Source organism: Aspergillus bombycis, assembly GCF_001792695.1.
Source record: "Aspergillus bombycis strain NRRL26010 chromosome Unknown contig00055, whole genome shotgun sequence".
In the NCBI taxonomy this organism is placed as follows: domain Eukaryota; kingdom Fungi; phylum Ascomycota; class Eurotiomycetes; order Eurotiales; family Aspergillaceae; genus Aspergillus; species Aspergillus bombycis.
In genome coordinates, this window is record NW_019170057.1 from 71,940 (window position 1) to 99,232 (window position 27,293).

Sequence of the window (27,293 nt, forward strand, 5' to 3'; positions counted from 1 at the left end):
CTTACCTTACGTTAAGACCAAGCCCAAGTTTCCAGGGCCCACATTAGGTACTAAGTGACATCTTTATACCACGTACTGTCCTGCAAAGATCGCCATGGCTAGGACTACTGCCACAATTAGTGACTTCAGCCTATATAGGCCACATCACTGTCCATCTTATATTATATGTAGGAAATCCCACCTCGCCAGTCGGGACTGTAAATGACTAATATGATAGTACCCCGGGCATACAATCTCCGTCTCGGCCAACACATTCTCCTATTTAACATTTGCCGGACATGATAACTCCGGCCAATAATAATAGGAATATAGCCCAAGACACCTCATATACTCTGCCAAGCACATACAATCTTGTCCCCGCGTTGCCGAACCTAATCCTGACTCGTGCTTAGACGGCCGAGCACCATTGCTGACTGTCGTCCTATTTGCCAAGTTCACGCCAAGGGCGAGTTGGCGGCCTTGCACTCTCCCTAAACAGCGGCCGTGTCTGGCGGCGGAGATGATAAAAGACACATAGCCAAGACTGGGGGAGGCAGTGCAAAGCTTGGGACTCTGGGGAAAAACACGTTGATGGGGCTCCCTCCGACACCCCCACGGCTTACCTCGTGGCACATCTTGACAAAGTAGACTATGATGCAACTGATAGTAAAATCCAGATGATGCTCTCGGCATCTTCTTGTTTTGCTACAATCTGACCTTATGGGTATGAGGTATATTCGGACAGAGTTTGCCGATCTCAGCCTACGTCTTCGGACACACGCGGCCTTCTTGTTGGTATAGGCCGTTGTAGCATTTTGCTAACCCCATGGAGGTAGATATCACCGCTCTTGGCTTTTCTGGATGTAACCCCGCGATTGATTCTCAAAGCTGCTCCAAGTGGGATCTGCGATGTGGCTTTCGTCGTCGTCGTGTCTGGAGATAAAGTAGGTAGGTATAAAAGCCCTGTCCATGATCAACTGGCAATGTCCTTCCTCTTTCCAGATTCATTTCTTCCTACCTGTTCCCCGCAATAGCCACCCTGACAATATGTCAAACCCAGAGAAACACCCTCTCCCAGACACAGACGAAAAGCCCGACACCGTCCACCGGGAGTACACGCTGGACCAAGATGGTGTCAAATCGCCACAGCACCAGGGTGACTACTCCGGTGCGCGGAAGAAAACAGACCCCGTGGAGATTCGTCTGGTCCGCAAACTGGACACATGGATCATGCCGACGCTGTGGCTGATGTACTGGCTCAACTACCTTGACCGCAATGCGATCGCCTTGGCGCGGTTGAATGACCTCGAGGAGGATCTGAACTTGTCCTCGTCAGAGTACCAGACTTGTGTTTCCATCTTGTTCGTGGGATATCTTCTGGGACAGATTCCGAGCAGTGAGTCGTTTTCGGATGATGTAATAGATGAGATTGTAGGCTGACCTCGTGTGTAGATATGTTGATCACTAGGGTGAGGCCATCGTGGTATATGTCTGGATGTATGGCGCTGTGGGCTGTTGTTAGCGCTCTTACGGCTGTTGCGAAAGACTTCAAGGGACTGCTGCTAGTCAGGTTCTTTCTCGGTGTTACTGGTATGTTTTTTACATATCCCCAATATAGCTACCTTATTAGACTGTTTGCTAACGATATGACAGAGGCACCATACTACCCAGGTAGGCCCACATTCATCCCTTGGCCATTCCACCGAGACATAATTGACCATACATAGGAGCTCTATATATGCTGTCAATCTTCTATACACGGAAGGAAATCGCAACTCGCATCTCCATTCTGTACACAGGCAACATCCTCGCAACCGCCTTTGCCGGCCTCATCGCAGCAGGCATCTTCCACGGCATGGATGACCTGGCCGGGCTCAGTGGCTGGAAATGGCTCTTCATCCTGCAAGGCGCCGTCACCTTCCTCATTGCCGTCTTATCGATCTTCACACTCCCCGACGATCCGCTCGTCACGCGCTGGCTGACAGAAGAAGAAAGAACACTCGCCCACGAACGCATCGTAGCAGATACCGTCGGCGCGCGTCACCAAACCAGTACCTTCAGCGGCCTCAAGGACGCCGCCCGCGACCCGAAACTGTGGCTCTTCGCCTTCATGCAGCACATGCACCTTGCTGCAAACGGCTTCAAGAACTTCTTCCCCACAGCCGTCGAGACGCTAGGCTTCTCGACAACCATTACGCTCGTGCTGACCTGCCCCCCGTACTTGATTGCCGGTCTTGTCTCGGTGTTCTGGTCGTGGAGCTCCGGCAGGCTTAATGAGAGGACTTGGCATATCACTGTCGCCAAGGCGATTGCCATCTTCGGGTTCGTGCTGGGTTGTGCGACGTTGAACACTGGGGCGCGATATTTCGCCATGGTGGTCTTCGCTATCGGCACTTATGCGGTTAATAGTATCGTGCTGGGCTGGGTGAGTAGTACCTGTGGGCAGACTAAGGAGAAGAAGGCTTCGTCGTTGGCGATCGTGAATACGATTGCCAATGCTTCGTTTGTTTGGACTCCGGTATGTTCTGTCTTTTCTCCATTTGCCATGGTTACTGGGCTATACTGGATCGGTTGTGCTGATGGTTGTAGTATCTTTGGCCTTCATCCGATGAGCCTAGGTATACGATGGCGATGTCCTCGAGCGCTGCGTTCTCGCTTGCTTGCGCGGCCAGTGCCTGGGCGATGAAGATATGGCTTATGCGGGCAAATAGGAAAATCCGTCAGAGTAATGATGAATCGGTGTTATACTACGCTTATTAGTTGATGGGTAAGCTGTTTCAACGACGGGTTTCATTCCAACTATCTATCTAAGTGAGCTGTATGTACGGTATACAAAAGCGTCACTTGATCCACGATGTCAGCTACCTGTCCCATATTATGTCTTCATCATATCCACAGTAAGTATTGGTGTGTAATTTCTGATCTCCTGGCCCTATTGTATTTTCTTTGCCTCGCACAATTCCGTCTCTTCCTTGGTGGCGTGTTTGATAGCGTTCGTTCGGTAGATTGTCTGTAGAGGATATGTCGCTGCCTAGTGCATGAGGCCTAGCTGGGTGATCACTCCCTGTGAGAAGATGAACTGCATTCCAACCGTGGGACGCTCCGTATCGTAGTATTCGTACGGGCCCTTGAGGAGGTCGTAGCCGCCCGGAGACCGAAATCTTCGATATCCCAGTATCATATTATTCGATTTCGGCTCTGTAATGAACTGTTGAAGAGAGGTGTTAGTGATGCACAAGAAAAGATGGTACCTAAGAAATTAAATTAAAAAAAATGGGAATGGGAAATGCAGCGGATATGACTCGTTACCTACCACGATGCTGTTTACTCCACAAGGCTCGGGGTGCCCCAGACGTTTATCAGTGCAATTAATAGCCACGCCGGTGATTCTCTGCTCATTGCCCGGGTTAAAAGTGACTTCGTTACATGCAAATTCTGAGATAGATTTATCGTTCTCAGCTTTACCGACTAGCTTCTGAATCCCGTCGGTAAACTTGAAGAGCAAGCCGCCGATTGCTTTGCCCTGGCCGAAAGGGAAGAATGCCTCGATGCAGTCGATTGTACGGAAACAGAAGTCAAGGAACTGTACGGGGGCCTGGGTCCTAGTGCTGAATTGCTTCGGGCTCGGCATGAGTCTCGCAGGCTCATTGTCAGGCGATGGCCAATTGCCGATCCAGCGAGTAGTCCCCAGCAGGTCTACTTCCATATCCCACACGAATCCCGGGGAGGCTGCAGCTAGATCCGCGACGATTATACCGAACTGAACGATATGGGCTTCCTAGGTTGAGTAAGCAATTGCTGTGCGGTAATCTACCATTGGTTTATACGAACGCAGTATTGCGCACTGAAACCAACCAACGTTTCGATGGTCCTTGCGCATAGGACGTGAACAAGGTCATTATTGGTCCAATGACCGAGCCTGGCATAAGGACGGTGGTAGTCGCCATCTGCTATTATTGCAATGCCCTGTATCGTATAGTTTGTGCGGGACTGACGCATCGGACCAAGCGATATGACGAAGCCGTTTATGACCATATCCTTTGGAAACGACACACTCTGAAGCGAGTTGGTTTGATAACCCACGAGACGACCGGACTTATCTCCTTCCAGAAAGAACTCTATACCAACCATGTCGCCGTCCGGCCCAAAATACACTTTGACATTCTTAGGACTGGGCGGATTGTCAATCGCGGGTCTGATATAGACGTCTGTATTTTTCTTATTAATTGAGACATCCCACGAGAACGTCACCGCTCGAAAGCTGGAGAGGCTTAGTATCTGTGTTGAGACGCCTTCGTGGTTGTCTTCGCTTGCAACAGAGTCTTCAATGTCATCAAGAATGCGATCAATGCACAGCATAATTCTACGGCGGTTCTGCAGACCTAGATACTCGTCCCACGGTCCGTTCCTGTCATCAGGAGTGACAGTAACCTCAATCAGCCGTGCTGCGAGACTCTTATAGTCCATTGGGCTCTCCATCTCGGACAGTATCTTGCTGAGCGCAGTGTGCTCCATCCAGGGCATCCTGTCCTCAATCACGGAGTACCAATACTTGTTTGAAAAGGCAGTGCTGGCTGTACAAAAGGCCGGGCTCGCTCGCAGGATATCGAAGAGCGACTCAGATGGGAGAAGGTGCAGAATCTCGTGACGCAGTTCAACTGGGAAGCGCCAGAATGGATCAACATATTCGTAGTCTTTTGCTTCGTCCCACAACTTCGCATTGATCTCCTCTGGACCGTCGCGCCTTGCGTCTTCCAGGAGCTCAGAGAAGTCCGGTTCATAGTCGGGGTTTGTAACAAGCCACTCGAATCCGGTTAATGGCTTGAGCAGAAAGTATTATTGATCATACACACCTCGTATCCATCTAGAGCCATCCACCTATGTCCCTGGAACGGTCCGGTGCCGCCATAGTAGCAATCACCCCAGTTGATAACGGTGCCATTGCTCATGGGCATGCGCATCTGCATTCGGAGAAATATCTCGCGTCCCATTGTGGTCATGTGTTTATCACCCATACCGATTTCAAGAAGCATCATAAAGCACGCGTTGTGGACGACGAACCCCTCATCCCACGCGGCGAACTCGAGCTCATTTTCAGGCCCATTTAAATTTGTTCGAAAGATACGCGACGGCTCGTATTCGTATGTTCCCTTAATTTGCTTAGTATACACATCGTGACGTTTGAGAGTCCGACTACAAGTAGCTCCAATGGGGTATACTCACCATCATACTAATATAGTATGCGCCTTCTTCGTCTGAGTCCTCTCCATCATGAACATTGGCACGCACGATCCTGGTCAATCCAAGCCACTGCAGATATTGTCAGATGCTGGAATCGCCGTTGGTTAACTTTGGACTCTTGCTTCATACATAAGTGTCGTTTTCGGCAGTAAGATATGGGTCATAGGTAGAATGCTGGACGAAGTTTCTGGACAGTGGTCCTCCACAAATATTGCAGAAATGCTCGCCGTCATCCATTTCGATCGGTTTATCGCCACTCCGGGTCCTTAAATAGGGACAAAGAGCGGGCCTGACGTAGGAAGCACTAAGCTCACCAAAATTGGACGTCAATAGTTTTGCCCCTGTCGCTGGACTTGAGGATGAGAGTAAGCCTACAGGGATAATACCGAGACGATGTATTCTGGCCTCATTGAAGGACACGAACTTTAGTGGCCAACAGCTCTGCTTGAACAGCAAGCTGCTGACCTCTCTTGACGAAGAATCAGTCTTTATGAATTAGTGGTTCTTTCAGTCCTAGAGGTCGCTGTGATAAGCAATGTGATTGTTGGTTTGGTCCATCACGCATGTCACAACAAAGGAAAGGAAAGAAAGACCAAGGTCGGCAAGGGCTTACAGTCAGCTTTACCTTCTGTAAACAGGCCGCTGAGTGTTATTGGCTAATAATGATTCCTCTAGAAACAAGACATGTTATAGATGGTGAATTCCACCGGAGCGGGAAAACCAGGTAGCCGGTGAGATTGGTGTATAGTTGCATGCACCCTCAACTTGTTCGATGTATCCTGACCGTAATGACATCTTATGCCTTGCTCGATTCCCTGTATGCTAACTACCAATAACAGCGAAGCCTACATCTTCAACCAAGGCCCTAACCCATGAGTGAAAGACGATCTTTAACTCATGTAAAGTCTCGAAAAACTCTCGTTGGCACCAGCTTCTCATGCACTCCTCTCTTGCTTCCGTGGGTTGGCTTCCACGCCCAGGCCTGATCCTTCTGCCGGCCGTTGCTTACACCATTCAGCACATTGACCACATACTTCCCGATTGTCGGGAGAAATTTATAACAATGGAATGAGCCCCCTATCGCGAAGTACACGTTCGAAAGACTAAGGTTTGGGTGTCTAGTGATGAGTGGCTGTTGGTCGGGAGTAATCGAGTCCCAGCACAGTCGATAATAATCAGGCTTGCGGTCACCGTCCAGAATCTGAGGTAAACGTGGCCGAATCAGATTGATCGAGTCTTCCTGGAGACCCGGTGGAGCATTAATCTGGTCTGGAACAGGGACGGATATCTCATAGCCAGAAGCTGTGCTGGTCATATTTTTGACGGACGTCGCAAAGGTGAACTTGAGAATCCCTGAATCCGTTGGAGGTATTACTTCCCCTATTCGCTCTCAGCATATGTGCGTTCAATCGTTCGGTTTTAACAAACCTTGTCCGCCGTATACAAACACCGGTAGCTGTGAGTATGCCTCTTTCTCCGCTTCCGAAAGCTGAAAATGAGCAACGCAAACACCGGCAGCAGATGCCTGGTTCTCTACTCGCTCCCCGTCAGGCAGTGCCAGCTCATCTTCAATGGAAGACATTAACTGGCTTGTCCATGCTCCCGTTGCTAGGAGGATCTTGTCTGCTTTGAAAACTGCACCAGTATCTGTCTCAATTGCCTGCACCCCGTCTTCTCCGCGGACAACCCTACGTGCCTCGCCGATTTCATATTTGACGCCCATCTTCACGGCCTCGTTAGCCATGATGGCCAATGCCTTGCCGGCATCCACCCATCCCGCCGAGGGATTGAAATAGTATGACCCAAACGGACTGCAATCTGTTCTCTGAAGCAGTCCACCCCAACGACTTTTTATCTCTTCCTCAGTCATGTCGACGATCACGTCCTCACGACCACTCTCCGAAAAGTTCTTCCTAATACGGAGGGGCAGATCACTGCCTCTCTCATCCATCGCAATCCATCCGGACTGATGATAGACACCCGCGTCCTGGAAAAACGGGAGGGACTTCCAGGCCTCGATGGCTTCAAACCCCAGACTCATATACAGTGGGTTGGAGTAGTCCGCGCGAATGATCTTGTTGATATCCGTTGATGCGGCCGGCGTGGACGGAGGGGCGCCGCGGTCCAAAAGCGTGATCCGAGAAGGGTTGGAACTGCTACATGCTAGGTGATAGGCGGTACTGACGCCAAAGATACCGGCGCCGACAATGAGAATATTTTCTTCTTCCATATTTGGTGTTGTGGATGGCTTAATGGGTTTGGTGCCGATCGGCTGGGTTGATGATTCAAATGAGGGGCTTGGGAGGGGTCGTGATTGTATATCGCGGGTGATATCATCAACTGTTTCTTGACCAACTACGAACAAGTACTACTGCTTATATCTAGGTAGCTGGCTTGGTGTTCTTTAGTAGCGATCACACTATCTTAAAAGGCCATTATATATATATATACCTCACCAGTAGCCGATGGTGGTGTTCAAAGGAATATCACGATTCATGAATAACCCTGACCGTACGGGCCAGTCATTCATTGCTCATCCAGACCCTCACTATGGCATAACAATGAGCGTTCACCGACCTAAAACCATGGTAACTCTTACAAAACACATGAATATATCATCAGTAGCCCCCTCCCATCACCTCCACCCCACCAGCCAGCTGTTCTTGACTCCCATCCGAGCCTCCCCCGCAAAAGAAGACAAAAGAAGGGGGATAACATGGTAAAATGTCCCCACAAGCCACCTTGCAGCACCAACTCAGCGAAATCCTAAACATGCACCCCCCGCCAGAGTATCAGTGTCTGGAGTTCAGCATTTCTCGTGTCTACCGCTGCAAAAACACAATCAGCCCCGTCACCCGCGCAGCAGCCCCTAGATTACTCAATACAAGTAGCAGGTATTTCAACGAGGGTCGGGATATCAGCGGCATCTTAGTGGGTTGGTCTACTCTGCTGCTGTGTACTCAATCCCATCAGTCTCAGTGGTATCGACTGGCTCGAAAGTGGGCATTCCAGGTGTGGAGGTACTCGCTTGGTCGGCGTGATTCTACGACTACTACTGATGTGGCCAGCAATGAGAATAGGCTTGTGCAGGGGCAACCGGGAGCTGAGGCTAGTGGTGCCCTCCACTCGGACGTGGTGCATGGACCGGTGGAGCAGGCACAGCAAGCGTCAGCGGAGGAGTGGCGTCCACAGGGAGAGGTTCCAAGACCATGCCACCATGAAGAGCCGACCGCCAGCTCTGTGAGTGAGGAGTCGGTGCGCTCCAGCTCGAGCTTGGATCAGGCTGCTCAGGCCTTGAATACGAGCGCTGTCTCGGGGATGGTGGCGCCAAGGGCGGTTGAGGACGAGTGTGGGATCTGTCTACTAGGGTTTTTCGTTGACGTGACGGGCGGGTCAGCGAGGGAGTACACTGCGGCTGAGAAGGAGCTTTACGAGACGGTATATGACGATGATCTGTGGGTGTGGTGTCGGCGTCACTGTGGCACGAATTATCATGGAGAGTGTATGGATCGGTGGATTGAGACGTCTGGGAATTTGCACCCGAAATGTCCGACTTGTAGCGAATTTTGGGTTTATTGAATTGTCTTGATCATACGAGAGCCGGCTCGACATTCTTTGTTCATGTTTTCTTTTTTTACTTCACTAGTTCCTTTTCTTGTTTTCTTACTGTTTCTGGTCTTACTGCTCCCGGGTTGATAGTCTGCGCTGCTCTTGTATCACTTACCCTCAGTCCAACTATATACAAAATACAACTTTTACAGACTCACATCGTAATCAATACAAAAGCATAATCAACAGGCATTAAACCTTCTTCGGCCTTCATAGCCGTGCAGCCTTTTTCTCCGTCATTCGGTTCAGCCATAATTGGATGGTGTCGACAAACCCGTCGATTTCCTCCATCGTATTACCCGTATGAAGACACACCCGGACCCGTTCCTTTCCTGCAGGAACGGTAGGTGCCATGATTGCACGTACGGTATACCCTTCCTTCTGACACGCTGCCGCCAGCTGACGAGGCAAGGGGCTGCGCAGAGAAAAGATGGGGGATCTCGGGAAGTGATCTACTTCGAACACTGCTGGGTCCCAGGTGCCGAGGTCTTCTAATCTGGTCCGCAGGTATAAGATCAATTGTTGAAGTTTGTGTTGAAGCTGTCGATGTCAGTCCAATGCCTCTGGGGATCAGTGTATACATGCGACGACTCACAGGTTGTGTGATCCCTTCGGACAGCAATTCATATGCGGTGCGGATGGAGGCCAAGAACGGGAAGCCCAACGCCGTTGTGTAGATCAGGCTTCGCGCATAGTTGATCAGATAATCTCGGGTATCGGAGCAGCACAATACGATCGCTGAAGAACTGTCAGGGACATATATATCAAATGGAGTCGTTTTGATCGCATACCACCATGACTTGCTAAGGCTTTGCCGAATGTATGAACGCGGATAAATATCCGCTCCTCCACGCCCAGTTCCTGAACGACCCCAGCCCCACGTGGACCGAATGTACCCGTAGCATGCGCTTCGTCCACGATAAAATAGCCGTTTCCCCTCGGCAGCAGACGATCGACAACCTGGATGAATTCGCGGATCGGCGCGATGTCCCCGTCCATGCTATAGACGGATTCAACCACGATAAAGACATTTCGGGAGCCATCTTGGATCTTGGGATCGGCGTCCAACTCTGATTGTAGGACAGCTTCCAGGCTCTCGGGTGAGCTGTGCGCGAATTGAACCCGTTTGCCTGCTCGGGACAAACGCATGCCCTCCCGTGCACTTGCGTGGATCAGCTCGTCATGTACAATCAGATCTCCTGGCTGAGGAATGCAGGATAAGACGCCGACATTGGCGTCGAAACCCGAGTTGAACAGCAGTCCACTGGGGGCAGCATGGAAATCGGCGATGAAGCTCTCAAGCTCCTCGGCATACGTTGAATTGCCATCCAGGAGCCGGGAGCCTCCACTGGCAAAGGGGTAGAGCGGCGGTGCCTGTTGCAGGTGATCTAGTAACCGGGCTCGATATTCTGGCGACGTTGATAGTGACAAGAAGTCGTTGGACGAGAAGTCCACCGACGTCTGAGGGAGCACTGTGAGCCTTCGACGAGCCGATTTCAGTTCTCTCCGGTGTAAAGCCTGACGCAGTGAGTCACGCAGGGACTTGGGGGAGGAGACATCCATTGTGACGAGGTCCAAGGTTGGGTCTGGCAGCCAGGGGCACTAAATGATTTACCACACCCAAGAGGGAAAGAGGCACGACAGAGGGTACTCTTATAGGCATGGTGCCTCCCCTCCGGATAGAGGGGATTGCGGGCATTATCATCCTTCACACCGGAGACGTGGAGACGGGGATGTTCACAATGAACTGCGCCAAAAGAGTGGAGCTGCTGTTTCCCGTCATTTGGTGGCTTGCTCCGTGTGAAGACTGAAAACCTTTTTTGCTCTTGATTATTTCTTGATTATCCCACGTAATTTCGTGCAATGAGAACATAATTCGTTACAATGTAAGATCGTGATACTATAGTCTGTACTAATTTTGTAATCGAGGTATATTTATAGGAACCATTCCTGACCCATCCATAATACCAGACATGATTCAATTCATCAGAAGTTTTGGCTCGGTAGACCAGTTGCTAACTATGGGGGAAAAAGATACCTAGGGTACGATGCAGGCTGTTTTGAGTTTTGACACATTGAAGGTAAAAGTATAAGGCGACCCGCTAGAATAAAGAAGATCTCTCCTAAAAAATTGGGATTGGATGCAGACGAGAAATGTTGAAGCGCGGGAAGGGGGGAAAAAGAAAATACCAAAACAAAAATAAACAGATTAAAAAAAAAACAAAAAAAAAAAAAAAAAGAGTGAATATCCACAAGACAGGCCGTTGAGGGCCAACCGGTGGGGGGGGGACCGCGGCGGGCTGCCTGAATGCCTGGAGAGTGTGGCTCCCTCCCCGGCTGCCTGAATACCTCGGGCCAATTCAACCCAGTCCGTTCGTTCTGGATCTCTTACTCCTCTCGTATCTCTGACTATGAAGTAGTAGGCTGTACTCCAAGTACGCAATACTATTTTTATTTTTCTGACTGTTATCGTCGTTATTATTAATATTACTGATTCCTTCGCCTCCTCTCTCTCACTTCTCTTCTTAATTCTCGATCATTCGATGTGTGCTTACTAGTACCATCTACCGGCTCTGACTGTGATGTCTCCAGTGGGAGCTGCCCTCTGGCGTTCCCTTCGCGCCCATCAGGTTTACGGCGCCAACACTGATGTGGGAAAAACAATTGTCTCGACCGTTCTCTGTAACGCGGTCCAGCGCCAAAAGTCCCAGGATCAGACGGCCTTTCTAAAACCCGTCTCAACGGGGCCATTGGATGACGCAGATGATCGGTGCGTGGGCTGAATCCATCTTGCCAACCCGCTAGTTCAATCTGTCTAGTTACACACATACTGATCCATGATCTTAGACATATCCAACGCCATGCGGCGGGTACATTGACTAAGTGTCTCTACCAATTCGACGAGCCCGTCAGTCCGCATATCGCGGCTCAGCAGAAGAAATTTACTGTACGGAAACCATTCCCTCTGACATGAGGTACCAAAACACTAACACTCGGCAGATCCCTCGAGATGATGATATCGTGGCCTCTGTCCACAAGACCCTGTCTGACTGGGCGGGCAGCGGGGTCAATTTTGCCCTAGTAGAAACGGCCGGTGGTGTCCATTCCCCCGGCCCCAATGGCAATTCACAGGCAGACCTCTATCGCCCACTGCGGCTACCAATTGTCCTAGTCGCAGATTCCCGATTGGGTGGTATCTCTTCGTCTATCTCGGCCTACGAGTCGCTTTTGCTTCGGGGCTACGACATCCACTCGGTTTTACTGTTTCGCGATGAGTACTACAAGAACCATGAATACTTACAGAACTATTTCCAGAAAAAGGCTATTCCTCTCGTTCCACTGCCGTCGCCCCCTCCGAAGCCGTCAGTGCAAGATGTAGATTCCTTGGCGCGGGATGAGGAAGCCATGACCACATACTATGGTCGTGTTGCACAGGAAACGGATGTTGCGAGCTTATTGGAACAGTTATCGGCTAAGAACGCGGAAAGGATCGACCGGCTGGAATCGATGGCCAGCCGGGCACATGACACCATCTGGTATCCATTCACGCAGCATCATGGCATGGAGGCCAAGGATATCACACCGATTGATTCTGCCTATGATGACTACTTTCAAACGTTTGTGGAATCGGACCAGTCCCACCATGAAAGCAAGCTGCGCGCAACATTTGACGGATCTGCATCCTGGTGGACGCAAGGTTTGGGTCATGGCAACCCGAGCTTGGCTTTGTCGGCTGCATATGCCGCTGGACGGTACGGACATGTAATGTTTCCCGGAAATATACATGAGCCCGCTTTGTCGTTGGCAGAACTCTTGCTCAAGAGTATCGGCAACCCTCGCTTCCGGAAGGTGTTTTACACCGATAATGGAAGTACCGGCATGGAGGTCGCTGTGAAGATGGGTCTCCGGGCGGCATGCGACCGGTACGGATGGGATGCCAGCCAGGAGCAGATCAGTATCCTCGGTCTCAAGGGAAGCTATCATGGCGACACGATTGGCGTCATGGACTGCTCAGAGCCTTCCACTTACAACAAGAAAGTCGAATGGTATCGCGGCCGAGGGTACTGGTTTGATTTCCCGCAAGTGAAAATGTCCCAAGGAATGTGGAAGGTCGACATTCCCGAGAACCTTCAAGAATCACTAGGCTCAGGCCTCGAGTTCTCGTCCCTCAATGACATTTTTGATATGGAGGAACGGCTGCAATCGGCTGCGGGAAAGCGCTACAGGGACTATATTCGACATACTATCCAGGATCTGGTTCAGCAGCAAGGGATGAAATTTGGTTCCCTTATCATGGAGCCCATCATTCTAGGTGCTGGCGGCATGCTGTTTTGGTCAGTATCGATATGTACGGTCATTTAAGATCCATGACTAACGGGCTTGTTTAGTGACCCTCTGTTCCAACGGTGTCTCGTCGACGTTGTCCGCGGCCATCCTGAGCTGTTTGACGCAAGTGGGGCTAACTCTGCCAAGGATCACCCAGTGGCCACCTCCTGGTCTGGTCTCCCCGTTATCTTCGACGAGGTGTTCACCGGTCTTTACCGTCTTGGCCGTACATCCTCGGCCTCATTCCTCCAGGTCGACTCCGACATCGCTGTAAACGCGAAACTTCTGACTGGTGGTCTTCTTCCTCTATGTACCACGATGGCCAGCAATGAAATCTTCCAGGCATTTTCGAGTCCGGAGAAGAGCGATGCTTTACTCCATGGACACAGCTACACGGCACATGCTGTGGGCTGCCAGGTGGCAGTGGATTCGCTGCAGACCATGATGCGGATGGAAGACAGTGGGTCCTGGGATGGGTACCGCCAGGACTGGAGGCCAACCTTGTCAGACACCCCTGCGACCCTGAGTGCGCGGGACAGCTCTAATATCTGGAGTGTCTGGTCTCATGGTCTGGTCAGTGATCTATCCCATGCGCCATCAGTAGATGGCGTGTTCGCGATTGGAACGGTGCTCAGTATCTCGCTGAAAGACGTGCAGGGAGGAGGTAAGTCATCCATGCTGTTCCATCCCCGTTCAGCGCGCTCCGGGCTAACATGTGACGTCTCCACCGCGCAAATAGGCTACACCTCGACAGCCGCCAGAGGTTTACAGCAGCGGTTATCGACGAGCGACGGAAAGTTTAATGTGCACTCGCGTGTTCTCGGAAACGTTCTGTACCTCATGTCGAGTGTTACTTCTCAACCGGAGGCGCTACGCTCCATCGAGGGGTTGCTGCGGGAGGCGCTCTTGTAGTAACAATGCCTGTGTAATTTACTGTACATCGGATACATTGCCGCTAACACCCCTGACCAAAAGTCAAAAGGGGAGACGAGACAGGGAAAAAAGGCCCTAAATGAGATTAACGAGTTATACTGTTTTCAGCGAACCAAAGGACCACCGTACGGTTTACTTTCTGTCGGGGAAATTGAATTTTTCAGTGCTTATTCTTGTACGGTTATTATCGGGTACCACGGAGTCCTAGTCATTCTACTCCGGAAAGCAGGTGGACACACTCTGGACGAAGTACCTTGAACGCGGAAGGGATATATATTATAGTAGCATTTGGACCAATTCCCCTCAGTATTATTTGAGTACCTATTCTCGATTGTTGGTCATGCCATGACAACATGACCGTGTGAGTACTTAATTCAAGGAGGGAGAGATCGGAGGGTTGGAGTGCCTGGCTAACGGGCGATCATTTTAACCTTGGAACGGGAGTGTCATCGTGCTCAATGGGCTTTCCCGGTGACTCCAACCAAGTTAACCTTCGCTATGTTTGGAATTCTCCCAATCCGTGCGGGTTTTCGTTCACCGACGGCCCGAGGGCCGCAAAGGTGGCAGCCTGATTGGCCTGCACGGGACACGTGACGGCTGGCAGGCCCCCGATGGAGGTCACGGGAAAGTCATTCCGGAAGATGGAAAGGGATCCTCAGGCAGCCGTCCATGTTTCCTTTCTCCCGATGATGATGATATGATAGTAGTAGTAGTATCTCCGTAACTAGTCCTGTTAACCATCGTCCTCCGGCTGGTGGGGATCCTCCCACCAATACGTAACTCGCCCGCTGGATCTGCGCGTTTAATCCACAGCCTCCGTCAACGATCCATTGACCCCTCAACAGTTGGTCATTCCAGAATCTCTCCTTGGCGGGAAAGCCAAAGTGGGCATGGTCTTCAACCTCCCGATCAAGGAACCACCGCGGCAGTGATTGAACAATGGCGGCGGCGGCGGTGGTGATGATGATGATGACGATACGGATTCTTCAACCATCTACCAAAAGATTGTTTGTCCATGGGTTGAACCCCTCGTTGGGGTCAACACAACCACCCCACGAATAGCAGAGGGAAAATGAACCATTCTGTTCCTGAGCCACAGCTTGCTTTGCATCAGGTGGTCGCTGACTGGGTGAATGATTAGACTTTCTCCCCACTGTGAGTAATAGCAGGTAGTAACAATCAACAACGAACAAACTACTAACACACTAACACACTAACAAACCAATTTACTCCGGAATAACACTGTGCAGTAAGCTCTGGCCCTCCCCCCGCCGGTGAGCACGATCTGACTCCTACCTAATCTACCCCTCTCACCCACTTTTCGTCTGTTTGGTCCTTTCCCGAGGTTGTGGTCTTTTCTTCACCGTCCCTTGGCGTCATTGGCCTTAATTCTTCTTGGGAGCTGTCATGGTGCTTTTGTGTTCCCTCTAACCTAAGTACTACCTTTCTTCCGCTCCCCCATTGGACTTGCATCTCTCCTTCTGCACTACATTACCATCACCATGTCACTACTCCCTCGGTCCGTTCCTCGGATCATCCTACGAAGGTCCTATGGCACCGTCCAGTCCTCCCCCAGTGCGGCTTCAATTGCCAGCAGAATCCCGGTAGCTCTGCAAGAGGCAACGGCCGCAACGGTGCCCCGGACCACATGGACCCGCGAAGAGGTCCAGCAGATCTATGAGACCCCGTTGAACCAGCTAACCTACGCTGCGGTATGTGGTTTCGTTTTCCAGCCTACGTCCCGTGGGATATTGTTTGCTTTTGATTGTTCTTGCCATATGACACCACGATCTTAGAAGCTAGTTTACTCATCCCAAACCAGGCTGCCATTCACCGTCGATTCCATGACCCATCCGCCATTCAGATGTGTACCTTGATGAACATTAAGACCGGAGGATGTAGTGAGGATTGTTCCTACTGTGCTCAATCGTCGCGTCACAACACCGGCTTGAAAGCGACGAAGATGAGTCCCGTGGACGATGTGCTGAAAGCCGCCCGCATTGCCAAAGCGAATGGAAGCACCCGCTTCTGCATGGGTGCGGCCTGGCGCGACATGCGCGGTCGCAAGACAAGTCTCAAGAATGTCAAGCAGATGGTGTCTGGCGTCCGCGAAATGGGTATGGAGGTCTGCGTAACCCTGGGCATGATTGACGAGAACCAAGCCAAGGAGCTGAAGGATGCCGGCCTGACGGCTTACAACCATAACCTGGACACGTCCCGGGAGTTCTACCCCACTATTATCACCACCCGATCGTACGATGAGCGCTTGAAGACCCTCTCTCATGTCCGTGACGCTGGAATCAATGTTTGCTCCGGCGGTATCCTGGGTCTCGGCGAGGCGGACTCCGACCGTATCGGTCTCATCCACACGGTTTCCTCGCTCCCTTCCCACCCGGAATCCTTCCCCGTCAACGCTCTGGTTCCCATCCCGGGCACCCCTCTGGGTGAACGCAAGATGATCTCCTTTGACAAGCTTCTCCGGACCATCGCGACGGCCCGTATCGTCCTCCCCGCCACGATCGTCCGCTTGGCTGCGGGCCGCATCTCACTTTCCGAGGAACAACAAGTTCAGTGCTTCATGGCCGGTGCGAACGCTGTCTTTACCGGCGAGAAGATGTTGACGACCGATTGCAATGGTTGGGATGAAGATCGCGAAATGTTTGAGCGGTGGGGCTTCTACCCCATGAAGAGTTTCGAGAAGGACGCCGATGCCGCCATCTCGAAGGCACCTGCTCCGTCGGAAAATGTATCCGCTGCGCCGGCCGCCGCGAGTTCGTAAATAGTTGTTGTTTTACCCCTCCCACATCTGAGATTATCAAATCACTCTATGCGCCCTCCTCGTATGAGTCAATCCTATGAGGCATTATTATGATCCAATAGAAATCGTTCGATCGACCGCTATAGATGTCTGGTCCCCTCCACCCGTAGAATTGATTCGACCCCGAGCTCTGCCCATGTCTTGGAAATCCCTTGGCAAGTATCTATGATGCGGACAGCGGTGCAATTGCTCTGGTCTGTATCACCCAAACAATGACGGTTGCCTAATAGCTATCACATGAGGCTGGTGCTGTGTTTTCCCCCTCCCTGGCGTACTTAAGGGTCATGGTCCTTCCGCCCTCCGCCCGGTTTTATTTCCCTACACGCCCTTCCGACTCGCTCGAGCCTGATCTACAGGGCATTCTATTCTGTCTCCGGTGGCTGGTATTCCCAGATCACCGCTTTTGCTCAGTGACTAACATGTATCTTGAAGTGGACTAACTAGGCATTGCCGCAGATGATGCTCATTTATTTCCATTTCACTTGATATACGCCACGACAGACTAAGGTTCTACTCACTGTTCCTACAAAAGGACATCCCGATTGAACAGAGAAAAAAAAAAAGTGGTATTTATCTATAAACTATGCTCATTAAGTATGTGCACCCAACTCATGATCACGTCTCGCAGGGATAACATTAATCATTAACGCAAGGTGATGCCACGATAACTTTGCGATGGTCTAGTTAGGCAGACCGACAGATGAAGATAAATGTTGGAAATCGAAAATGGGAATCTAAACGCCCGGGACAAGATGGGCTCGCCCGGGTTCAAATGTGCAACGAAGTCATGGCATCGTCTATTTAAACCATGGACTTTTCGGTCTTCAATATGCTGGTTGCTTGGGTATCAGACCGGCTCATCGTGGTGTACCGGCTGAAGTCGTTGGGGAGTTTCTTCTCGCCCTCGTCCTTGTGACGGTACGCCTGGCGCCGGAAAAAGATGCGCTTGCACCACTTCCACGCCTCAACACCCATGAAGAACAGGATCGCCTCCACGAACACCACTCCCCATTCCCAGGAGATGCCGGTGTGCTTGAACACCACATGGTTGATGACAGGGATATAAAGAATCGGGAAGGTGGTGATAAATCCGATCATGATACCGGTGAAAAGGAACTTGTTGCGCCAGACATCAAACATCCACTGGGTAAAGTATCTCTTCGAATCAGGCTGCATCCGGAAGAAACTGCGCCGCATGTCAATCTGCTCCCACGCTAGGAAGAGCGCGAACCAGGTCATGCAAACGAATGTTGTTGCACGAGCACGGAACACCGTGTCACAGTTGCCATCATAGTGGTCGCTGCCGTTGTAGCCAGTGTTGCAGCCACTTCCGAGGTCGCCATCGCCCCATCCGTACATCACTAGGGAGAAGGATGACAAGCACAGCGCAGCCATCCAGACACCATATACAAGAGTGTCCACAATGACTTCCCATGTGAAGATACCTTGTTTCTATTATACGTGTTAGCAACGTGCACGAGACTGAGAGAGGTAAAGGGAATACATACACTCTGGGGCGGGCGGTTCATGATATCAGGTGCCGCGATCTCCATTCCCAATCCCATATCAGGGAGACCGGAGGTGATCATAATAATCCAGAGAATTTCGACGGGCGCAATGGGAAATACGGACTGTCCGTTGACATCCTTGAAGACCAGACCAATGAGCAGAGTGAGCGCGAGTCCAACGTTTTCGGCCAACAAATGCAGGACGAATTTCTGAATGTTATCGAAAATACGACGGCCCTCTTCAATTCCATTGATGATAGAGGCGAAATTGTCATCCATCAGAACCAGTTCTGAGGCATCCTTAGCCACATCAGAACCTGCCTGTCCCATGGCAATACCAACATCGGCCCGCTTGAGAGACGGTGAGTCGTTGACACCGTCACCCGTCATTGCCGCGTACCGGCCACGACGATGCAACGCATCAATCATGCGGACCTTCGTGTGAGGTGCGCAGCGAGCAATAACCAATGGGAGAGTAGGGAGATCATCAATCTCGTCCTCGGTCAATTTGTCGAACTGGCTGGCCGTCATTACCATTGCATCCGCCACATCCTTTGCGACGCTGTCCATGTTTGCAGGGATGATACCGACCTGTGCTGCAATCGCACGCGCTGTACCGGGGTGGTCACCTGTCACCATGTGCACAGCAATTCCCGCGCGGTAACACTCTTCAATGGCTCCAGCAGTTTCGGGACGAGGGGGGTCATAAAGACCGATGAGACCGCAGAAAGTGAGATCTTTCTCTACCTCGTCTCTTGGGGGAACTGCTTCTGCGTCGGTGGGGGTCTTATTCTCCCGGCAAGCGAGGCAAAGCACTCGGAGGCCTTCCTTGGCCAGAGCTTCCATGTTCTGCAGGATCTCTTCTTTCATGCTTCCATCCAGGGGAACGGGGCTAGAGCCAGCAGTCCAAATGACTGACGTGCAAGAGTCCACCACACGTTCGACGGCACCTTTGGTGAAAATCATCTCGCGGTCACCTTGGGCGAAAATCACCGACATTTTCTTCACGGTTGAATCGAACGGATACTCGGCTTTCTGGGTCCAAACCGGCTTGTCGCCCTTGGTCCAGCGATCACGGCCCCAGTTGAAGCGAGACGCGAACACCTGGATGGCGATATCCGTGGGTTCGCCACGTGCCTGCCACTCATCATTCTCCGACTTGTGGACATGGGCGAGGTTGGCCATTGCCGCGACATTGAGATAGTTTTCCAGCACCTGGTTATCCTTCAGTAGATCTTGAGGGTCCCGAGGCTCTCCTTGTGTGTCACGTTGGAGCTCAACCGGGGGTTGAGGTAGCAGGCTCAAGTCTCCTTCCTGGGGGTTCAACGGATCGCTAGAGGATCCCACGGAGTATGTACCCAGCGATGGGAGCCAAGCCCTTTTGGCAACCATGCGACCTTGAGTAAGCGTTCCGGTTTTGTCTGAGCAAATGTTAGTCACAGCGCCGAGAGCTTCTAAGGAGTCAAGCTTTCGGACAATGACATTTCTTTGTACCATCTGCTTGGTGCCTACCGCCATAGTAATAGTCAAGACCACCACTAGACAAGCAGGAATCATAGCAAGGCCAGTTGCCACAGCGTAGATGATGACTTCCTTATCATTCCGCATCTCATTTGCACCCATGACCACGATAGCGAAAACCACGGCAATTGCGAAGAGCAGCAAGGCCAGCTTAGACAGCTTCCTTTGTAAAGGGGTGCCGACGTTGATACCCAAGAAGCGACCGACGGCATCCGTGCAGGTCAGGGTCCAGGCCTCCACATACCAGCGCTTCTTGGTCTCGCCCTGGGGGCCACGCTTGACGGGCCGTCTCTTGGAGTCCCCGGCGTGGAGGGCAGCCGCGATCGCACCAATTTCTGTCCTCATTCCGGTTCCCACCACCACACCACGGGCGCGGCCCCGGGTCACGGTCGATGAACTATAAGCGATATTCAGGCGATCACCCGGGCCGGTATCCGGGTCGAACACGGCGTCGACCTCCTTTTGTACCGGCAAGGATTCACCGGTTAACAGCGCTTCGTCGGTTTCGAAATTCATGGCATCAACGAGCCTGCAGACGCGATTAGCGGGGATTATTGGTCATCTTTCTGGCTGGTTACATACCTAAGGTCCGCGGGGACTGTGTCGCCCACTTTCAGCTCGACCATATCTCCGGGAACGATCTCAGTGGCCGGGATGGTATTGGTTTTGCCGTCGCGAGTCACCACACCGGTGGGGGAACTCAAGGAGCGCAGGGAATCCATGGTTTTTTCCGCTGCATAGTCTTGGTATACACCGACAATGATGTTGAGCGCGATGACGGCACTGATGACACCGCCCTCGATCCACGATTGAATACCAAAACTCACTGCCATTGCAATGATGAGAACCTACAATTGTTGTCCAGAATTAGTCCACTGTCCCCAAGCGCGTGTGTAGAGGGAGATCCACGTACCAGCATCATTGCATTGGCAATCTGTCGAATGACAATCTTAATGAGGGAGACCCCTTCTCCGCCTTCCAGCTGATTGGGGCCATACTGACTGAGACGGTTCTTGGCGTCCGCCGTTGTGAGACCTTCCTCCGAGTTCACTGAGAGCTCTTGGAGGGTGGCCGTGTAGGAGAGGGCGTGGGCAGGTTGTGATAACGGCTGAGCCGTATCAGCCTTCTTCTCGTCGTGAGACATAGTGTGGTGTGTGTCTATGTGCAGTTGTAGTTGTGTTTAATGGGTTGAGGGAAGGGTTGTGTGACGTGATAGAATCTAATAGTGGGGCTTGTCCTTAGGGAGGCTCCATATAGATTGTATCCTCCAGGCAATGCGAGTCCATACACCTACGCCAGGTAGAGATACACCGTGAACGGGAGTAGTGATGGATCGGGGAGGAATTGAGGAGGGGAGGGTTTAGCCTTTTCGTTCTTTTCCATTCTGGATCAGGCCGGGGGGGGATTGTCGGGTTTATATGTTATGTTGTTCATGGTGAATGACGCGAACAAAGGTTCATCTCTTGGCATGGATGCCCTTGGATTATCGTAAACTGGCGAGAAAAAAGCCAAGCGCCAATGAGGGTTAAAAACAGCACGCGGGTCTTGGCGCATAACCTTGGGTTTGGAGGCAAACGGCGGTTGGACTATGACGCATTCGACCAATGCCGTCGCCACGTGAGAGTCGCTTAACGCTGGGCAGAGGCAAATGACTGGCCAGACCCTCGTCGACCCAGCGGAATGCCAAGCGCGTTCCGGGGCGCGGGAGGCTTGGCACCTCTTGGGTTATTTCCCGCCTCGGCTTCTCTGCACGCTTGGTCAGTCTTGGCCAGACGCAACTGGGAGGGGGTCTGAGAGCCAGTCGCCGCTTGAAATGCAGCCCCCATCGCTCTGAGAATCGGCCAAAAATACTTCTTCCTCGTTCTCTCTGACTGGTTACTCGTCCCCCTGACCCCCCCCTCTCCCCCCACTCCACGACTCTTATCGTTGTGCTGACCGGCCCTATGCGACTCCCGACGCCGCTGTTCGAGCCGACCTATCCGATCCTCCGCGAGTGATACATCTTATTGGATCTGTCGCCAGTTAGTTGCGCCTGGCGGTCGTTCTCGTATTGACACGAGACATCACCACCGTCGTGTCGCTCGTGCTATGGCGGGTGATCCGCCCGGCGCTGAAATCGCCGGTGTCGTGGTCGGAGCGGTGCTGATCTTTGGCGCCATTAGCTTGGTTCCTATGTGAGTTCATTCGTCGCATCCCTGATCCCCGCTGCAGGAGAGAATCTTCCATGCATTTCGATTGGGACTGGTCATCTACCGGTGTTGGCTGTTGGGTCTCTTCGCATGCTCTACTTCTTCATCCATCCACCTCGAGATATACTTTGTTTTTTTGTTTTTGTCACCTTTCCCTGTCAAGTACCAGCAAACGGTTGACCATCCAGGACAGACTGATTATGTGGCATCACCGACGACGAGCGGCGGCCAGACGAGCCAGTGAAGTGCAGCTGCTTCAGGCCAATGGGTGCATGCGACAGGTGACGGTGGAACGATGGCTGGAAGAGTTGGCCCGATCGGAAAATGGGGAACCACAACAGCCGCGACACTACGCTCAGGAAACCTGGTAGGGTTGCGCATCCCACTGTTGGAGCACGCCGGGAGTCTTGGCCCTGGAGATGCGGGGACAGGGCTGGCACTAGTGGCCTTGGCCGTTCTCATCCGGACCCGTTTCGTCTGTTTTCACGCTCTCTGATTTGTTTCTCTGCTGTCTGCCAGTTCCATCTGCCTTTCGACGCTCGTCGTGCCGTCGTCTTCGCAAGACACGCTGCCGTCCTCTCCAGAACCCGCCTGCATCCTTCCTCATTCACGCTCGACCACCGCTCTCCACCGTCACGACACGCTGACCCCTGACGCTGACACTCCCCCCCTGCTCGAGTCAGATCGGACGCGGTACCGGTACCGCGACGGCGACCGCGGTGTCCTCGTTCTTAACCAGTGTAACCACGCTTTCCACGCTTCCTGTCTTGCGTCATGGTTCACCTATGGCCGCTACAAGTGCCCCATCTGTCAGACGGAGTACTCCCCCACCGACCCCGGGTAAATTCTCTCTCTTTCTCCTCGGACTCCCTCACTACTGATCCTCCAGATGGATTGCGACATGGCTGGTTCCATGGGTTGCTTGGCGCCTTATTCGGGTCTTGGTGTTTTTTCCTTTTTCCGATACGGGGTCTGATCTATCGTTCTATCAAGTTGGTGTCTGATCTCATCAGGTGTGTAATGTTCCCGGTTTTGGGAAGTTCACTGTATGTATGTGCTGTTCCAGTGATGTAAATGATGTATGCTCTAGGACAAATTGGCCAATAATTCTTCTCTAACTTTTTTTTTTTTTTTTAGATTTTTTGTTAAAAAAAAAAAAAGAAAAAAAAAGATGATAACATACCCGTTGCCTCTTCCCTGCTTCCCCCCCCCCAACAAAGCAATCGTAGACGCAATGACCAGCTCATAAATCGAACATGTATAGTCTACTGTATAACCCACCTCAACCCCACGGTCACCCGACACATCAAAGTAAAAAAGTTTCATTCCCCAGGAACCCCAGAATCGGAGACATACAGACACCACCTCATGTCGGAACCATGTCCATCGTAAACCTTCCTGTCACTTTAAACTCAAAGGCAAGCCTAGACCCATGGATCAGAAAGTCAAAACGAGTCAGGTTAAAGAGAGACCGGAGGGGCGTGTTTCTGGAGGTCAAGCTTTGGCATCGTCCATTCTGGGATGTTGTTTTATCATAGATGTTAGGGTTTTGTCTACGGTGTGATTCTGGTGGATACAGTAGTCTGGTTAGAATCTATCTATACACAGTATATATTTTATGTAAATGTAATATAACCTAGACAGGAACACGCGTAGATCTTACCACGATAGTAAAGTAGCACGACGACGATAAAAAAATCAAACAGGCAAGAAACCCGAACGAACATCACTGATCCTAGCTTCCTCCTACGGCCTACATTACCCTTACATTACCCTAGAGGCTAGATCCACCCCAGCATAAAACAGAATTAAAAATAAATAAATACATAAATAAATAAATAAATGAAAGAAAAGAAAAGAAAATCCATGAAGAGCTAAAATGAACAAATTAAACTAACTGGATGTGTATACGAGTCGCGTGTGGCGCCAAGTCTGGCTACCCCCTCCAGCCTTATCCTATGACAAGGCAGTCTGGAAATCGACTGAGATGCATCGCCCCGATGAGGGGTTGTTTGGCCCCGCCAAGACTTGCCGTCTTCTGGGCTGGTTCTGGAAGGATTCTCGAAGGTTCCCTTTTGGGCGGTGGTGTTGGGATGTTGGTTGGGATGTACTTCGGTGTGCTTTATTTTGGGTACTTGTGTTTTGTTTCTATCCAGTAGTGGTGGTGGTGCTAGGTCTAGATCTATATCCGGATATTCCCGAATATATCAGTAGTAGTAAAAGAGTGCATGCCTGACTTGGGTGTTTGGATTGGATCAAGATCCTCTCGTGGGTCATTCTGGTTATCTAGATAGATGTATCCACTAGTCGCCCGGATGTGGCGGATGTCCTAAATACAGTAGTCCCTGTTCTGGCCAGGCCGTTTCCTCTATTGCCAGTACATATCTGGGGTTATCTGATCTTCACGAGTCGGATCGGTAGGGATCGGGCCTACCTCCCGCAATTCCGGGGCCAGCTCACATCTACTATGGTTCACTAGATGCGTCCCTTTCTCTCCATGAGTCCATAACTCTCCAGGGGAACCCCGTTCGCAGATCATGGTGATCACGAACGGGACTACGTGGCTCCGGTGACGATGGTCGATGGATCTTCCCCGCCAGTACACTAACTATCTACTCACCACTCACTTAACCCTCATGTATACCTCATCCCTATTCTGGTTCTATATGATAGGTAAATAGATAGATACAACAACCCGGAACATACCGGATCCAAAAATCGACAATCCAACCACGAAGCACCCGGAGAATGCATCCAGACCTATCCATCGGACCTGTCATCGGAGAATATTTTCTGGGGTGGATCCCGCCTGCATGGCACGCACGATCGGGATCGTGGTGCCCAAGCATTGGCTTGACGTGGTGGCGGTTCGGTTCTCGACTGCTTGCTCTCTTACTGCTTCGGGGGGGGGGTTGGTGCTACCCTGACTCCCTGGGCAGGGTGGGAAGTAGGGAGATTTGGGGTCTGGCTTATGTTCGTCTTAGTTCTATCCTACGTGAGGGGCTGGGGTTTTCGTTTGGAAAGTAACAGATTGTACTTGGGGCTAGATTGCCGCTCAGCGGTCTAATTGGATTACTTGTTAAGTTGGAGTCTGGGGTTGTGGTGGATTGGTAGGATTGTAGTGCGATTAGGATGTGTCTCTGGTTATGGGGATCTGGTTAAGAAATGATAGATGCAAGTACTGGGCTACTGATGTTTTTACTCTTTTTGATTGTATTCCTATGTCGCACTTGTGAATGCTGGAGTCCAATCTATGTCTTTCTGAACAGAGTGTAATATCCGGAGACTTGGGTATTAATTATATCATGTTAGGATTTACTGAGAAGATGAAGATCCTGAGAAATCTGATATTACTGCGAATTCATTACGTGACCCATATCCACTAAGAACCATCTCCTACCTTGACCAAACTTATTCATCCTTTTCAAAGTCCTTCTTCACCTGCGCGGCAACTTGATCATCCACCAAGATTTGGCATGCAACAACCGCCATGCCAGCGGCACAGGCAAGACTACGCTTATACCCCTCCGGCGATCCAGCGCCATTCGTAAACTGCGGTGTATGATTCACTCCCTCAGCGGGGATGGTGAACATTCCATGAAAGCCGGGCACCGCATAGGTGACGTTACCTGCACGACAATGTCAGTAGTGGTCCCTAGAGCCGAATCAAGACCCTTGCAATACGAACCCATATCCGTCGACGCCCCAGCAAGGATTCCCTTCTTCCCCGAGTTATCAAAAATCGTATGGTGGCCCATTGCGCGCATGGCAGTAACGTAGTTCTCACAGATGGGCGTATTGGTCTTCAGATCCGCGTACGAGATGCCCCTATTCTTCACTGTTAGTGATGTCCTTCCCGGGGCCCCTGAGCATAGCATACCAATCAAACTCCACCTTGCACCCGGTGGCAGTCGCCGCAGCCTCGAAGCACTTGACCACCTTTTGGGTCAACGGCTTCAGGGTCTTGAGACTGGGCGAGCGGATATAATAGTCCACGGACGCCGACATGGGAATCACATTCGGGCGATCTCCCCCGTGGGCAATGACCCCATGGATCCTCTGCGTCGGCAGGATCTGCTGTCGCAGGAGAGAAATATTGACGTACGCCGCCACCACCGCGTCCAGCGCATTCACACCCTCCCACGGCGCCGCAGCCGCATGCGCCGGCTTGCCAGTGAAGGTCACCGTGACCTTATCGTTAGCGAGAAACCCACCCGGCAGCACCGTCGCCACGCTCAGCAGCTCCGGGTCGTCCGGCACCATCGGCATGGGATGCACCATCAGACAAGCGTCCACGTCCTTGTACGCGCCATGGTCTAACATTTGCACCTTGCCCCCGCCGGATTCTTCCGCCGGCGTGCCCAGCAGCCGCACCGTGTACCCCGGCCCATCGGGATACTGGGCCTTCAGGGCCTCGCAGGTCGCGATGAACGCGGCGATCGAGCTGGTCGCGATGAGGTTGTGGCCGCACGCGTGTCCGATGCCCGGGAGCGCGTCGTATTCGGCGTTGAAGGCGACCACGCGCCCGCCGCTGCCATGCGTGTATTCGACTTCCAGGGCGGTTTCGAGTCCATAGGCGCTGCGACGGACTTGGTAGCCTTCTGATTTGAGGCTTTCGAAGAGTGCGCAGATGTGGTCGTGGGCTTTGTATTCTTCGTAGCCTAGTTCGGGGTTTGACCAGATCTGGGTACCGTCAGAACTGCTGCCGGGCAAGATACTACCATTACAACCACTACTAATAGTAATAGTAGAATTAACGGAGTAGAAATTGTAGAATTCACTAACCTGGTGATTGATCCTCTTCAACTCAGCATCATATTTCTCGAGCGCCGTCTGAACGCTCTCGATCAGGCGATACTGATACTCTTGAACGTGCATTTTGTCTCGACAGTAGTAGTAGTAGTAGTAGTAGTAGTAGTAGTAGTCAATTGGAGCGCAAGTTGCAACACGAGGTCATTAACTAGGTGTCGTCAGGTATCTTATATAATTAATGATTCAAGAGTCCCTGCTCGGCAATGCTTCGCTTGTCAAGACCAATCATGTCGTGTTCCATCCAATCCTGCATCTCTTATCGTGGGCTAATTCCATCCAACGGCTCCCGGGCTTTCTGGCGATAGGACGGATTGCCCTCGTTTTCTGACCCACCCGCAACTTCCCCCGCTATTTCTC

The 27,293-nt window shown here is 51.6% G+C and overlaps 10 protein-coding genes across 10 annotated transcripts; 5 read left to right on the forward strand and 5 right to left on the reverse strand.

The window, feature by feature from the left end:
• Positions 1 to 1,026: 1,026 nt before the first annotated feature.
• On the forward strand, positions 1,027 to 2,739 carry ABOM_006945 (MFS transporter; the record flags this gene model as incomplete). Its single annotated transcript, XM_022534074.1, has 5 exons — positions 1,027 to 1,375; positions 1,432 to 1,569; positions 1,633 to 1,650; positions 1,707 to 2,497; positions 2,569 to 2,739. 5 exons carry the CDS (start codon positions 1,027 to 1,029, stop codon positions 2,737 to 2,739), a joined length of 1,467 nt encoding a protein of 488 aa, XP_022388133.1.
• Positions 2,740 to 3,010: 271 nt separating this feature from the next.
• On the reverse strand, positions 3,011 to 5,457 carry ABOM_006946 (uncharacterized protein; the record flags this gene model as incomplete). Its single annotated transcript, XM_022534075.1, has 6 exons — positions 3,011 to 3,187; positions 3,293 to 3,757; positions 3,811 to 4,782; positions 4,833 to 5,129; positions 5,203 to 5,289; positions 5,350 to 5,457. 6 exons carry the CDS (start codon positions 5,455 to 5,457, stop codon positions 3,011 to 3,013), a joined length of 2,106 nt encoding a protein of 701 aa, XP_022388134.1.
• A 658-nt stretch (positions 5,458 to 6,115) lies between these two features.
• On the reverse strand, positions 6,116 to 7,450 carry ABOM_006947 (NAD(P)/FAD-dependent oxidoreductase; the record flags this gene model as incomplete). The annotated part of the gene is made up of 2 exons (XM_022534076.1): positions 6,116 to 6,600; positions 6,649 to 7,450. The coding sequence occupies 2 exons, from the start codon at positions 7,448 to 7,450 to the stop codon at positions 6,116 to 6,118; spliced, it is 1,287 nt and encodes a 428-aa protein (XP_022388135.1).
• A 494-nt stretch (positions 7,451 to 7,944) lies between these two features.
• On the forward strand, positions 7,945 to 8,799 carry ABOM_006948 (uncharacterized protein; the record flags this gene model as incomplete). Its single annotated transcript, XM_022534077.1, has 1 exon — positions 7,945 to 8,799. One exon carries the CDS (start codon positions 7,945 to 7,947, stop codon positions 8,797 to 8,799), a length of 855 nt encoding a protein of 284 aa, XP_022388126.1.
• Positions 8,800 to 9,039: 240 nt separating this feature from the next.
• Positions 9,040 to 10,392, reverse strand: ABOM_006949 (aminotransferase class I/II-fold pyridoxal phosphate-dependent enzyme; the record flags this gene model as incomplete). Its single annotated transcript, XM_022534078.1, has 3 exons — positions 9,040 to 9,369; positions 9,425 to 9,567; positions 9,621 to 10,392. 3 exons carry the CDS (start codon positions 10,390 to 10,392, stop codon positions 9,040 to 9,042), a joined length of 1,245 nt encoding a protein of 414 aa, XP_022388127.1.
• A 1,019-nt stretch (positions 10,393 to 11,411) lies between these two features.
• Positions 11,412 to 14,067, forward strand: bioDA (adenosylmethionine-8-amino-7-oxononanoate aminotransferase; the record flags this gene model as incomplete). The annotated part of the gene is made up of 5 exons (XM_022534079.1): positions 11,412 to 11,599; positions 11,677 to 11,776; positions 11,830 to 13,163; positions 13,218 to 13,819; positions 13,895 to 14,067. 5 exons carry the CDS (start codon positions 11,412 to 11,414, stop codon positions 14,065 to 14,067), a joined length of 2,397 nt encoding a protein of 798 aa, XP_022388166.1.
• Positions 14,068 to 15,590: 1,523 nt separating this feature from the next.
• ABOM_006951 (biotin synthase) lies at positions 15,591 to 16,867 on the forward strand (the record flags this gene model as incomplete). Its single annotated transcript, XM_022534080.1, has 2 exons — positions 15,591 to 15,800; positions 15,911 to 16,867. The coding sequence occupies 2 exons, from the start codon at positions 15,591 to 15,593 to the stop codon at positions 16,865 to 16,867; spliced, it is 1,167 nt and encodes a 388-aa protein (XP_022388165.1).
• An 840-nt stretch (positions 16,868 to 17,707) lies between these two features.
• Positions 17,708 to 21,079, reverse strand: ABOM_006952 (cation-translocating P-type ATPase; the record flags this gene model as incomplete). The annotated part of the gene is made up of 4 exons (XM_022534081.1): positions 17,708 to 18,358; positions 18,415 to 20,464; positions 20,518 to 20,783; positions 20,849 to 21,079. The coding sequence occupies 4 exons, from the start codon at positions 21,077 to 21,079 to the stop codon at positions 17,708 to 17,710; spliced, it is 3,198 nt and encodes a 1,065-aa protein (XP_022388164.1).
• A 944-nt stretch (positions 21,080 to 22,023) lies between these two features.
• On the forward strand, positions 22,024 to 22,968 carry ABOM_006953 (RING finger protein; the record flags this gene model as incomplete). Its single annotated transcript, XM_022534082.1, has 3 exons — positions 22,024 to 22,109; positions 22,318 to 22,491; positions 22,644 to 22,968. The coding sequence occupies 3 exons, from the start codon at positions 22,024 to 22,026 to the stop codon at positions 22,966 to 22,968; spliced, it is 585 nt and encodes a 194-aa protein (XP_022388163.1).
• Positions 22,969 to 25,535: 2,567 nt separating this feature from the next.
• ABOM_006954 (M20 family metallopeptidase) lies at positions 25,536 to 27,002 on the reverse strand (the record flags this gene model as incomplete). Its single annotated transcript, XM_022534083.1, has 3 exons — positions 25,536 to 25,753; positions 25,813 to 25,952; positions 26,005 to 27,002. The coding sequence occupies 3 exons, from the start codon at positions 27,000 to 27,002 to the stop codon at positions 25,536 to 25,538; spliced, it is 1,356 nt and encodes a 451-aa protein (XP_022388170.1).
• Positions 27,003 to 27,293: the final 291 nt, after the last annotated feature.